At 37.1% G+C, this 15,012-nt stretch overlaps 1 protein-coding gene across 3 annotated transcripts in view; it reads left to right on the top strand.

Annotated features, from left to right (window-relative positions):
* The window catches only part of GPATCH2 (G-patch domain containing 2), a 173,204-nt gene that overhangs the window by 148,266 nt on the left and 9,926 nt on the right, over positions 1-15,012 (top strand). For 2 of the 3 annotated variants that reach the window (XM_061185304.1, XM_061185305.1), the window contains exon 9: positions 11,591-11,679. The exons of the other annotated variant lie outside the window; for it this stretch is intronic. In XM_061185304.1, coding sequence (XP_061041287.1) covers positions 11,591-11,679 — 89 coding nt within the window. The remainder of the gene's footprint in view (positions 1-11,590; positions 11,680-15,012) is intronic. 3 annotated transcript variants of the gene reach the window in all.

Raw genomic sequence — 15,012 nt, 5'->3', positions numbered from 1 at the left:
CCTAATTATTGAACATTAGTGTTCCTGTAGTCATCACAAGCTTCCTGTTACCTTACCTAGCTATTACAGTATATTTCACAGTCTAGCAAACATTTGCTAACAAGTCTGCAGAAATTTTATGTACGTGATGTTCATTCATCTGCCAAAAGCTATCATGGAAGAGGAGTAACTGAAGGCATTCCTTTCACAAAGTTACACTTAGTGAAATGCAAAATTATGTAGAAAGGGAAACACTTTACCATCAAGGTACCTGCATATACTTTAAAAGCTGGTTTACATGTAAAAGCTTGATTTTGCAGATATTTATATCCCGAAGCCCAAGATATGAACCAAATAAGTTTTGTGGTTTTCTATTTCCATAAGTAAACATTTCTTTATTATAGAAATTGGAACCTCAATAAAAATACTGATTATCATAAAGACAAGTTACTCTAAAAACTCTGGCGTGCCTTGTTAAATTTCATTCAACAACTATTTAATAAGTACCTAAATTGGCAAGGCTTGTGAGAGCCAAGGGAAATTTACTTTAAAAAATAAAACAGATATGGACCCAACTGCCTTCAAGGAATATACAGTCTGGTTAGAGGATTAGTTCATGTACATATATAGCTTTAGTTTAAGGTAGAAAACATTGTTTTCTCCAAGGAGTGAGAAATTATTCTGGCAATGGCAATCAGAAGAGGCTGCATAAAGGAGGTGGCATTTTAACTGGGTCATAGCATCCCAACTGAATTCCATCAATAAGCAATAACTTAACCTAAATTCAAGTAAATTTATATTAAATGGTAATGCTGTCTGACATATTCTAAAGTAGAAGTAACTTCTTACATCTTTCAGAAGTTTAAGACATTCTGGCCCGTTATTAAAATAACCAGTTTTTATTACCTCCTCTTTATGGAGATAAAAGTGGCAACCATATTTTCCTTTGCTTTTCAGTATTCATACTCAGCAGATGCCCATTACAGCATATAGAATTATGACATCACTTTAAGTCCCCTCTCAACAAGCAAAGTCATGGACACTTTACAGAAGTCAAAGCTGAGCTCAGTCTTAAGCCTATATCTGCCAACTCAATCATGCGAGTGAATTGTAGACTCTATTGAATGAGCAAAACCTCTCGACTTCAAGAGCTGCCTTGGAAATGGATCTACATTTGATTCCATCTCTTCATTAGAGCAGTAAATTTCTGACTACAGCTGCAATAAAATCCAGAATTGTATCTACAAACAATTATGGTCAGGCATTTTTCCACTGAATTTAATCATCAATGTAGTTGACAAACTGGTTAATTCAGTCAAACAGGCAGCTTCATTCTTTTTTTTCTAGAGAATTTAAAATAATTGTGAATGGACAGATACATGGAATTTCTTAACACTTGATGCTACAAGGGGATGTCCTCTCCTCCCACTCCTTTGTAGGGTCCAGCTCCCACCATATTGAATTGCTTACAGAGCCCCAGATACAGCGTGTCATGTGTGCACCTCGGGGCATTTGTGCCTCTTCAGATGTGTTCTCTCAGCTAGGGGACTAGAATACATGCCTGCTTGGAATTCTCTTTTAATATTGAGTTGAAATCATTTTCCCACATGACTTTAACCCCTACCAGATGAAAGCCATATCTTTTTTATTTCTCGATCCTGTTTTATGGCATAGGGCATGGCATGCATTACATTTTCAGTAGATGTTTATTAAATGGAGTATAATAACTAAGTTGAATGAGGTACTATGGTATAGGGGAAAAAATGATTCTTTCGAGGCAAGTGTTCCTTGGTTCAAATATGAGAACTTTACATTCTGTTTATGTGATCTTTGACAAGTATCAGTTTCTCTGGACCTCAGGTTCCTCAGACCTGGGTTTTTGTGAGGATTAAACAAGACAGTATGTGAAAATGTTTAGCATAATACCCCATATATAGCTGACAGTCAATAAGCTTGGATGTTCCTGGTAATTTAGATAATAAATTCTAAGACTTAAGAAACCAACATGTATTCAAAATAACTTTTTAAGATAAAATATATTTTCTGTCCTGCCCTTTTAACCCCATTATTCCCTGAAGCTGGTAAAGGAGAGAAACTCAGCACTTTTGTTCCAAAACGCTACTGAATTTAAAGCTGGGTTTAGAGTCAGAAATTATCAAATAGGACAATAAGTAAAAAGTCAATTCGACAAATATATTCAAATATTATATACTGCACTGAATGAAGTGGATATGAAAATGAATAATGCATGGACTTCACTTTAAAAAGTTAAGAATATTAGGAATACCATAATTTTATTAATAGTTATAAATGGCAACAATACCAAACACCATCCTGGGAAACATTTCATAGTGTCTGATCAGAGAGAGAATGTGGGATTATATCTGCATCTGTAGTCTGATCTGATGGTTCTTTTATGTAAGATACAAGATGTTATCAGGACCAACATCCCAATTTTTTAAATGTAGACACATATCTTCTTGCATTTAATGGAGATATCCAAAAGAATCATATTTATTTTGAGTAATTTTTTATGTCTCCTAAGAGTCAGTACTAGCTTTATCATTTTTTAAGGAAATTAGAATAAACTTATTGTTGAAACTCTATACTGAATATCAATGATAATCAGATTCCAGAAATGTATAGTTATAGCTAGGAATCAAGTAAATTAAGTCAATATCAGTTTACTAAGTGCCTATTTTTCCTAGGTACTATGGTGTGAAGAATAAAAGAATACTCCAAGATGCCTCAAATATCTTAGATTCTGCCTGGAGAGACAATATCAAAATTTGAACTCAGGCGAAATGAATTTTTCTCCATTTCCACAAAGCGGTGGGCTGCTGCTATAACTGTGTGGATTTATTACATCGTATAGTAATTTCTCATTCATGTGTGTCTCCTGCGTTAGGCCATGAGCCCCTCAATGGTAGGAGCTCTTATTCTTCTTTGTGTTTCGTTTAGCGTCTAGTAAAATACATGATTCATAGTCAAGGTTTGTTAATTGTTAAATGAGTATTTTTGAGTGAATTTAAATAACAGTTCAAGAAAGCGTTATCCTAAAAAATGCATGATTGATTGCCAAGTGGAATGTGAAGGCAACAGTTGTTACCGTAGTTTGACTTGTTTTAGTTCAATAAATATTTACTGTTTTGCTCATAGATGAGAGGCACAACTAGCTTCTGTGAATTAGGCATGGTGCTTGGCCTCAAATTGTTTCCAGCGTGTATTTAACTGACAATCCACTCTAATCCGAAAGCAACTTGAAGACATACAGTAGGACAAGTTTAATGACAGAGATATGCACAGATTGATAAGAAATATAAAGAAAAGGCACTTGGAAAGATAACGAGCTTAGTAAAGTTTGAAGAAGAGAAAGAACATTTAGATCTAAATGCCCTGGGAGAACTTTGAAGGGAGAAAGGGCAGGCTCTCAAAGATGGCGGAATGAGGAAACACGGCAAGGAAGTTTTTTCTAGCGGGTAGAACACACTGCTTGTGTGTTAGCATGTATGCATGGACTTGGCGACTGACAATTCCTTAAAACAAAATCAGAAGGAATTAAACAAATATGGGAAGCATGATGGAGGTACCAGGGAAGCTAAAATGTAGCAGCAGTTCTCCCATATAGATTTTTTGAGACCTTCCTGAATAATTTGCTCTCTGAAAAGATTAACTTTCCTCCCAATGTGAGAATGTCCTCATTCACATACGCTCAGAACGTTCTAATATCTACCCAAATTGCATAAAACAACCTCCACCACTTTCAGGTACCATTTGTTTAGAATAATGAAGAGCTACAAAAAGAGGAAGCATTTAACTGAGCTGCTTGGGGATATAGAAGTGTGTGTTTATTAACCCACACAAGGAGTGATATCACCAGAATCACAGACCCTCGGGGCTTTAGATAAAGCATGGAACACACCGGTGGAGAAGCAGCAAGTCAGCTTTGAAGTGGGAAGTACCGAGTGGTGGCCAAGAGAAAAATCTGTGGCAGTGGGCTGACCTGAGAAAGTCAGTGGGTTTCAGACTCACAGGAGGCTTGTGGGTTTTTAATGAGTTTTTGAAATGAAAATGAGTGCTTTATTCTTACGTGCTATGACACCTTTAAAGCCAGCAGAATCAAACGTTAAGGAAGAATTTAATTTTCCTATTAACTACCAAAAAAATTCCTACTTGTTATTTAGAAATGACCCTAATTTATATCCTTATTATAGCATATTGATAGTGTTGAGATGTGATGAGTTTATACCGTCATGTGTTTATTTCATGGCTGTTTCCTGACACTACACTAGGCATTTTCTCGTTGTCTTATACCATTGTGTCCCCTGCACTGTGTGATCCTGGGTAAATTACTTCACTTCTCTGTGCCCTGGGCTTCTTATCTGTAAAGTGGAGATGGTAATAATAGTAAATTTATTAGCTAACAGTTATCAGTTGCTTAGTGTGGGCAGGCACTGTACCAAATGTTTTACACCAGTGATCTTTAAATAAAATCTTCAAAAAACCTTTGAAGTAAATACTAATCTAATCCCAATTCTTGAAGGTAAGAAAATTGAGGCAAAGGGAGTTTAAGTAACATGCCAAAGATTGGTTAAAATCCTTCTCAAACATTGACAAATATGGTGTAAGTTGGCCTTTTCGGAGAATTAGTTGGGAAAACAGAAATGGCAGCGGCAGAGGAAAGAAGTTCTGTCGGAGACTCAGACAGATCAGGCCAACAGAACCTAAAGCTTCATCTAACACCTCAGTTTCCACAGTGGGAAAAGTTCCACCATGCCTTTGACAAAGAAATACCCCCAGCTGCAGAAACCACTTACATTTATTAATCCTCTTGTTTGCTGTTTTCTAATTCATCTCGTTATAATTTGTATTTTTTTTTTTGTCCCATGCTCATGGTAAAAATAAAGTCCAATATTAAGGAGAGGCATAAAGAAGAAAATTCCCACCAAATGCCATCACACTGGAGATAATCGTCACCAGTCTTTCGTTGCATAGTTTTCATACCTTCAACAAATACATATGCATGGTCTATAATTTGGAAATATTAGTTTAGTTACTATGAAGAAAAGTAAAGCAGGGTGAGGAGACGGAGGAATGAAGCGGGTCGCTTTTTAGGTAGAACATAGGATAAGTGTAGGTATTTGGATGAGGCTTTTTTTAAAAAACGTACACTGTTAAATTCTATTGTTTGTGATACTGTAAATAGAAAAGGTGGTCTATGTGTGCAGCATATTTTAAATATTCCATAGAAATATTAAGATAGGTATTTTAGATTATGAATACTAGTTTGGTATCAATCTATAATGTTTGGTGTTAATGTCTCTGTTAATGGTTCAGAATCAGATAGGAATCATGGACCTTCTTGCTAAAAAAGTATGCATACGCACATTTTGCACATGATTTCGTAAGGTTCCCAGACCACCTGAAGCCTCCCACCGTCTCCCCCGTGTCACCCCCTTGCTCACTACAGTTCAGCCAAGTGGCTCTGCTCTGAGGACCCTGCAGAGTCCTTGGTTGCTGGGGCAGTGACTCTGGTCCCTGAGCTCCCCAAGGGCCTCCTGACACACAGCTGCCCCTCACACTCGCTGGAAGCTCCATGGGGGACGTGCTTATTGGCATATAACCTGGCACAGAGGAAACATTAGTTCTGGCAGCAGCCACCAGATACCTGTATGTAGCAGGATAAAGCGGATTGGGAAGAAGTAGGTCTGGACTTGAACTCTCAGACGAGGTGGAAGAAGCGTTAACAGGACAGACCCTTCTGAAGCTGTTGATGGGAACTGCACCCTGGCAGGCAGATCACGGTATCCAAGAGGTGGAGCCTCAGACAACAGGTAATCGGAGGTTATTGAACCGCAGAGTAAAGAACCGCCCCAGCAGGCAGGCGGTGACAGGAATGGGGGCCAGGAGCAGCTGATGCTTGGAGAAGGTCAGCCCGCAGCGTTAGAGACAGATCCAGTCACCAGATGCATTTTAGCATCTGGGGAAGTCCAGGCAGTGACCTAAATCTAAAAGAACTAAGATATCGGAAGGTTTATAACGAGATAGGATATGTCCAAAGTAAAGCAAGGGTCCAAATCCTGGGACAAAAGTACTGCGTTCAGCGCACTGAGTTATAACTTAAAGTACCCCTTGCTGATGTCAGGATTGTTCCCAAGCAAGGGGAAATGAGCTTGAGACAGAACATGATGCCACATGACCAAAGTCACAAGAGAAAGAAGGCGCCAGAACCAACAACTGATCAGGGTGTGAACAAACAATACCAAATGCAAAAGGTTTTTCATGCACAAGAAGGGGCTTTGAAAGAAAACATCATTAAAAACAAGGATTTAGGGCTTCCCCGCTGGCGCAGTTGTTAAGAATCCGCCTGCCAATGCAGGGGACACGGGTTCGAGCCCTGGTCCGGGAAAATCCCACATGCCGCAGAGCAACTAAGCCCGTGCGCCACAATTACTGAGCCTGCGCTCTAGAGCCCGCGAGCCACAACTACTGAGCCCGCGTGCCACAACTACTGAAGCCCACGCACCTAGAGCCTGTGCTCCGCAACAAGAGAAGCCACCGCAATGAGAAGCCCGCGCACCGCAACGAAGAGTAGCCCCAGCTCGCTGCAACTAGAGAAAGCCCGTGCGCAGCAATGAAGACCCAACACAGCCAAAAATAAGTAAATAAAATAAATAAATGTTTAAAAAAAAACCCAAAGATTTAATGCGATCCTGGTAGTTAAGAAATATTTATGCTCAACAGTACTTGATATGTGCATATTGGCACAGAAGGAAAAGTGCTAGATACTGATGTTTACTTGTTCAGTTAATATGTTGAGACATATTGACACGGAATAAAGGGGAAGAGAGGGTGATTTGGATCTAGAAGGGAAAGTTCACATAGGGCTGGATTTGCACCGATTGCTCCTCCAGTGACACCACAGACCCACTTCATTTCTGTGCAGCTGATACCCTGTCCAGGCTTATATTTTTCTAACTGACAGTGAGCGTTCTTGCCAAATGCCAGGGCCCATAGTCACATCTGTTTGTCTGTTCTCTGCAGCTTGTCCGAGGCTGCTCGGGAACACATCTTATCCAGGGGGCAGCTTTCACTAGGCCTAATTCTCTGAAAAGCCAAATGCGCATACAATGAAGAGACAAGTTCCTCTTGTCTTCCCTTTAATATTATTGTGTTTGACACCGCCTGCTTCAGACCTTGTCAGCCCTTGTCAAAAGACAGGTTCTCAGGTAAGGTGGTCCTCCCTAGTATTTTTTGTCTCTGCTTTGTGGGGTTTTTTTGGATTTTTTTATTTTTTTGTTTTTTACTTTTTTTTTCCTCTGGATGAAATGCCCACTTTCCTGCCACCACCCCATTTAAAAGGATGACGGGATAACCAAGTGAAGTCTGGCTCAAAAGCAGAACAAAATGAAGATTTCCCTTTGAGCTCTGCTTTCTAATATTTAATAGGAAAATTTTCAGAATGAGTACAATGGGAAACAGTGTTTCAAATCATAGCTGACACTGCTTATTAAATCCATAACAAAAAAGCATTATTTCTTTATCCTTTCCACTTAAAGATATGTGTGTGTTTACCCCTAGTATTTTAAGGTGTTAGTAGTTACCAAGTTACCAGGTTCTGACTTTTCTCCCTTCTTTTCCACCCAAGCAAAGGCTCTCACTGACACAAATATACTGATAGGGCTGATGGGTAATTTCCTAACAGTGCCTTACAAAAGGACCTTAACATTTTTTAACAACTTTGGGTCTGTTCATAGGACAACGTATGGTCATTGTTCAAAACACCACAGCAAAACAAACCAAACAAAAACCAAAAATTGCCAACCATCACCTTGAATAATAATCCACGTGTTCTGCTTTGCAAAGACAAATGACTCATTTAGGCTGAAGCAACTAGGCTGCCTTTGAGACGTTCATTGATTTTAAATTAAAAAAATAACTGCTCTGTTTTGCATTAAGAGTGACAACTAAATAACGGAGTAGATCTTGCTTAGTGTTATTTGTAGCAACTCCGCTGCACCTGTCTGAAGGGAGAGGGGGAGGACAGGCTTAAATGAGTAATCTTACTGATCAATAATCCCGATCTCTCAATGTGCTGTAGCAGGTAGTCAATTCTTGATAGAATTCCTGAAATACAGCTCGCTGTTTTTCTTATGGCTCAGGTCTTTGGGTTCAGTGTACTGACTTTATTAACTTTAACTTTATTCTCCTTGAATGTTTGTCTCTTTTCCTTTATGTAGCTACATTGGGGGTGGGGGAGGGGAGTTGAAGGAAAATGTGCTGTGCCACTTGTTCTGTACAGATACCCAAAAGGGAATTTGGGGTCCAGCAGATGAGAAAAAGGCTTAGAAGAGGGAGTTGTTCTTGGAATTTGTTTTTCACCCTCTTTGTAAACAGGCCTTCCTAATAAATTTGAACAGTGTAAAAAAAATAGTAAAGTTTTAAAGGCGATATGGACTTGGGAGAATGGTTTTTCAAGCAATTAGAAGACTCCGGTTACATACAACTAGTGCAAGAACAATGTAAGTAGAAACTAGCCATCTTAATAGTCACAATGAACAGCTACTGTGTACTCTTCTAATGATTTCTAAAAAGGTATTTCTTCAGAAGAAGTTTCATTGTGTGGCATGATGTTATTCTTAATTATAACAGAGACTGATAACCTGGGAGGAGCTGTGTGTCTGGACTACTCACAAACCTGGTTACCCTCCCAACCCCAGCTCATCAGCATCCCATGAATCTGGCCAGCTTGCTTCCGCTAAATGATCTTTAATGACCCCACAGCAGCTATAAAATCCAAACACCTTCACGGGGCAAATGTGGCACATATGGCCCATGGTCGATCCCCAGCGTTCTTCTTCCGTCATGTTATATAGTTCCTTCTGTAAACACTGCTACCCAGACATCCTGAACTACTCAAAATTCTCTGAACAGAACAAACTCTTTGTCATTTAGAAATACTTTCAGCAACAGGTATAGAAAACCTGACCAGCAGTGGCTTAATCCAAGAATATTTATTATGTTTTAACAAGAGGATAAGAAGTAGATAGTCCATGGGTTGGTTTTCACAGCTCCATAACAGAAGGGCCACACTCCAGAATTCAGGTTCCCACTTTATTCCCATTTCCAGAATGTCACTTTCCCCTCCTCCTCGGCTAGTCCTGATAGCCGCGCCTGTCTGGTACATGCTCTGCGGAAGGTAAACTACTCCAGTCTTTTTTCTAGGGGGCAGGTTTCAAGAGGGATCGGAGATGTGTGAGGATAATGTTGTACAAATAGGTAAAATCATGTCTCTTTTACAGATATCAAATGAATATGCATTTGAGATTTTAACTCATTGATTAATGAGGGAACCAGGCAGATGTTATAATGGGTTCAAAGGAGAAAAGAAAGAAGCACAAATGTATATGGAGTAAGGAAGATTGAATGAATGTACCGATGGGTGCAAACGGGCTTTTCCACAGCGGGGAGGATTGTCCTTCCTCAGGACAGAACTCATTTGCATTACTGCAGACAGGAGTTATTTTCTATTGCTTTCAGTTATCTATAACTTAGAGTTGTAAAATAGCTCGCATAGAATCAGAATCAGGTGAGTAGAAAGGTGTACTCTATAGTTTTCCACTGAAGCACCGATTTTTCCCTACAAAGAAAAAAGGTATATTCAGTAAACGCTTAGAATTTTTATAAGGACTAAATATCATAATCTCTAGTAATGTTAAGAAAGTTCATTGTGCCTGCCACTAATCATTTCATATATTTTGACTTAATCTCCCCACTCAGACTTAAAACTCTTCCAATAATAAGAACTGAACTTTCCATTTCGTTGGTATCTTCCACTTCCTTTTTCCTCATTTTCACCATCACTATGGAGTCTTATGCTAAGTCAGCAGTAGATACTAATAATTGCTTGCTGAATAAGGGAATTCATTAATTTTTTATAAAAAGGATGTGACTTTTTAATTTTTTTTAATTTCGATATAGCTTTAAAAATAGATAAATATGAATATATATATAAATATAAAATAAATATAAATATATTTATAAAATAAATATATAAAATATATATTATATATAATATATAAAATAAAATATAAAATAAATATAGCCATTTATTTTTTCTTGGTATTATGAGCCAAAACCACACTTTAAAATCCAATAAAAATGTTAATAGTTATACATACTAGTAAACATTTTGACATGTGTGTGTATGTATTTCTGCAAAGTTAATCATTAATTGAATGAACTAATTTTTTAAAATATTTTAATAATTATAAATATTTATAAAAGAGAATCATTATGCACTCAATACGAAGGGAAGAGAAAACTAGATAAATACTCGTTTACTTCTACCTATATTGATAGATTTTCACAGTATGCTTCTTTGGTTGTATATACCCCTTGGATTAGCCAGCTCATTGATTGTACTTTACTTTGTACATTATAGATAGAATCTGTATTTAAAGTAATTTCACTCCCCAACTCCAATTTTTCATTATATTTAAACACCTGGGTATAAGTGTGGAAGTATATATTTTGAGTTTTAATTAGTTTTAGAATTAGTTTAATTAATCAGAATTTAATTAATTAATTAGAATTAGTTTCTTCCTTTTACATTTTTCTCTAATAATCTGGTTGTTTTCTAATTGGGCCCTATAAAACTTCAGTATACTACCACATATCTCTCTGAATTACTAAAAAGTCATGTTTTCTAGTAAACATGCTTTATTTATTTCTGCTTCATGATCCCCAGATACTATCCCAGCCCCATGTCAGGGATTATAATCCAGGACATGAACATAAGAGTCCTCTATAGCTTGAAAATCTTGAAGACTTTTACATCTTTTCCATCTTATTAGTTTGTCTTGATTTCCAATTGAGCCATTTCTAATTTTTCCAAAACTCGTAAATTTAGGAGTCTATGTTAGACAGAACAGTCTAATTCTGACTAGTTCCAAGAATAGCAGAAGGTCTGCTTCTTAGTTCTTATACATCATGCCTTTACAAAGGTAATCCAATGTCATGTTAGCTTGTCTAGTATCAATATCAGCGTTAATGCATTCAAATTGTTTCCTCACCTAGCTAATAAATAATTAACTAAAGAATTCTAATCATGTGAATTATAAGGAAGAACATCACTATTTCCTTCTATTTAAAATGTTTTAAGAGAATTCACTGCCACATAATATCCTAAAAGAAATTGATCATACTTTTCCTGTAATAAATGTTGTTCTGACAGTAAAGCATTAGTAACCAATTGATAACCTAGCAACAATATTGTGATCTCTTTAGATAATTAATCTTAGCTATTTTCCTGTCAGAAGCAACAGTGCTTGATTTTATGTTGAGCCAGAAAGATTGCCAGTTTTGAAAATTAAAAAGCATTCCTTTTATATTATTCATTCCAGTAACAATTTATGATGGCGCATTTAGCTGCTGAACGCTTGTCAACAAACGTAATTATGTTTCGATATAAACAAGATTGGTGGTTTTACTAGGCTGCTCCATCTTTGTTGAGAATGTTTTGATTTAGGTTCAGATTATACAAGCTGTGTATTTATGTGTCATTTTTTTCCCTCCTTTGTTAATAGTTTTTTCTGATAATTACTTGTAGGCAAACAAGCATGCATTTAGGATCCCTATGCACTGGAGACATCAAACGGAGAAGAAAAGCTGCACCTTTGCCTGGACCTACTACAGCAGGTAAAAGAAAAAGGGCTTGGGGCAAAACACACATATAAAGTTCATAAATCATCAAGAGTAAAATACAGATAACCCTTAATCACTTGCACTGAGGAAGAAGCACAGTTACAAGAAACCAGTAAAGCAAATCATTTGCCTTTGGTGTCAGGATGTATTGTGTGTTCCTTGTGTAGGTTTTTCAGGCCGCCAATCACTAAAGTATTTCCTACACACCTGCAAAACTGTGTGAGGTATTACAGGATACAGATACTTCAAAGGCTGTGTCTTTGGCCTCAAGAAAGTTACAGACTTGTTGGAAAAACAAGGCATAAATTGATGAAAAGGTGAATAACCCCAGAGGAAATTAATAGTAATGAATTCACAAGTATTGAAGCAGCCTCAAAACACAAGGCCCGTGTGGTAGTAGATGCCAGTGTGGTCATGAATGTGGCAGTCTGGTTTCTACACCCAGCTCTGCAGAGATCTTTGATTTCGTCTTTCCTTACTTAGACAAGTTAGCATTAGAATAAAAAATCTCTCATCATTTCCACCTCAAAAACCATGTCATTCTAATGAGTGTGGTATAGGGAAAACCACAAGTTTTGAGCTGAGAGAAGTCACTAGACCAAAGGGGACGGGAAGCCTTCCTGGAGAGGCAAAGACCTGAGCTCGGTAGGGAAGGATAAGAATAAGATTAATATGTATTGCAAGATCTCGTGCAATATACCCTGAGAAAACCATAATTCAAAAAGAGTCATGTACCACAGTGTTCATTGCAGCTCTGTTTATGATAGCCAGGACATGGGAGCAACCTAAATGTCCATCGACAGATGAATGGATAAAGATGTGGCACATATAAACAATGGAATATTACTCAGCCATAAAAAGAAATGAAATTGAGTTATTTCTGGTGAGGTGGATGGACCTAGAGTCTTTCATACAGAGTGAAGTAAGTCAGAAAGAGAAAAACAAATACTGTATGCTAACACATACATATGGAATCTAAAAAAAAAAAAAAATGGTTCTGAAGAACCTAGGGGCAGGACAGGAATAAAGACGCAGACGTAGAGAATGGACTTGAGAACGCGGGGAGGGGGAAGGGTAAGGTGGGACAAAGTGAGAGAGTGGCATGGACATATACACACTACCAAATGTAAAATAGATAGCTAGTGGGAAGCAGCCGCATAGCACAGGGAGATCAGCTTGGTGCTTTGTGACCACCTAGAGGGGTGGGTTAGGGAGGGTGGGAGGGAGACGCAAGAGGGAGGAGATATGGGGATATATGTATACATATAGCTGATTCACTTTGTTATACAGCAGAAACTAACACAACATTGTAAAGCAGTTATACTCCAATAAAGATGTTAAATAGAAAAAAAAAGATCTCGTGCAAGAGCAGTGGTGCGGGAAGCAGAGATTAAAAACCTGTGATCAGGGAGCCGACTAGGCCTTAAATGTGGACATGCGCACAGGAACAAACAACAATTAACTGTATGGGTTTGTAATTCAGCAAACTGACTATGAGAAAATGCTTTCCATGTAGATCCTTGATCAATTACAAAGTTATTATTACAGTAGTGGCCTATTGCTTGGAGTCCTTAACCATTCATATTTATAAACTGTCTCTCTCAGCTTCATTTAGGAATTCTTTTATAGGAAGAGTTATTTTTTCCAAGATTAATTATAGAATATGAAAATAAGATTCAGATTCAACAGGAGAGTAAGCAGTGAGAAGGGGAAAATACAGATATAGATAACAGATATGAATAGACAGATATCTTGACATGATGATTTCAAAGGAAGTAAAAGAGGTGAAGCTTAAATTCTGTATTCAGTAGACCTATCCCATAGTTCAGCACTAAAAAATTAAAGAATAACTTAAAATTGGGGCACCCACATACAGTTGTTCGATCCACATAAAGGGCTAAATTATGAACTGTAGTTATAAGTGTAGTTACAAGTGTGATATCTGATCTTCATCCTCTAACTTTGTTGAATTTTCAGAATTTGGAAGTAGGAAATAACTGTGTGCAGGATGTGTTTGTGTTCATGTAGAATAATATTTACCACTTACTGGGTGCCTACCATGTACCAAAACCTTATTTTATCTTTGCAACAACTTGACGACTTAGGTGTTACAATCATTCACTTTACACCATAAAATGAAGATTCAGACATGTGTTAGGGTCTTCTTAGCTACCTAAAAAGGCAGAATGATTGAAGGGCAAAGGGAGGATTCAACCCAATGTCTGCATGACTCCTAAACTCATGATCTTTTCATAACATACATATGGCCTTTCTGTAAGAATATATATGTAAAGACCATCTTATTCCATGTGTCTTATGCAATTATATATATATATCTTTATTTATATATAAATAGACTATTATATAATTTATTTATATTTATATAGACTATTATGTATCTTAAGTGCCATAAAAGATTTATCTAAATTTGCTGTGTAGAAATACAGAACTTTCATTACAACACTTGTAATACATCTCTTTATACAGGAACATACAGCTACTTTTAGATCAAATACATGTCATAAGTTCCTCAAATCTTTCATAAGGCAAGGATAGGATTCTTTAATATTCCCATTCCAGTTGAATGGTCCCCTGAATTCTCTTATCTTTCAATGATTCAAACACTGGTGGCAGAAATAGTACAAGAACAATCTTAGGAATGTGACTAAAGCACCTCAGAGCCCGCAATTAAGGAAGAGAGAATATCAGGGTCAGGTCCTAACACTCTGAACATATGTGAAGTGAGAAGGAAAATGCATAATGGTTGGGGAGAGCATAATGTGATTATTTCTACAGGGTGATTTTGATGATGAAACTCAGTAGCATCAGAGGAAATCATTTTTACAGCATATGGGTATAAACATTAAACTTTAGCCTAAAACATTCATAAGCTTACACCAGCATATTCCAAGTGTTGTATTTCAAAACTTCAGTGATTCTCTTAAGACTCAAGATTTCAATTCTATTACTAGATTATTTACCTAAAGGAACATAACTCATAGAAATTTAATGCGTTTTTGTAATTAATCAAATAGTATTGGAGTAGGAGAATTAGGTTACTCATTTTTGATGCATTTTTACAATCCATGCATAACCGTTCCTCTCAAAGAGGAAGAGAATGAGGTTACTTAAAAATCCTTAGTTTTAAAAAGAATATCTTCCAATACAAATGAATCAACTCTAAGGTGAAGATTATTCTCCAAATTCAAGTAAGAAATGCTTTTGCATAAATACACTTTGATAATAAGCTTATGAATCCTAGATCATCTTGTCTCCAAAAATTATAGTTTTCAAACTCTGGAATATAGTTAATCACATAACAAAGAA

The sequence above is a fragment of the Eubalaena glacialis genome, chromosome 3, assembly GCF_028564815.1.
Source record: "Eubalaena glacialis isolate mEubGla1 chromosome 3, mEubGla1.1.hap2.+ XY, whole genome shotgun sequence".
In the NCBI taxonomy this organism is placed as follows: Eukaryota; Metazoa; Chordata; class Mammalia; order Artiodactyla; family Balaenidae; genus Eubalaena; species Eubalaena glacialis.
The sequence above is the reverse complement of the archived record's forward strand: the minus strand, read 5'-3'. Positions and strand labels throughout refer to the sequence as shown.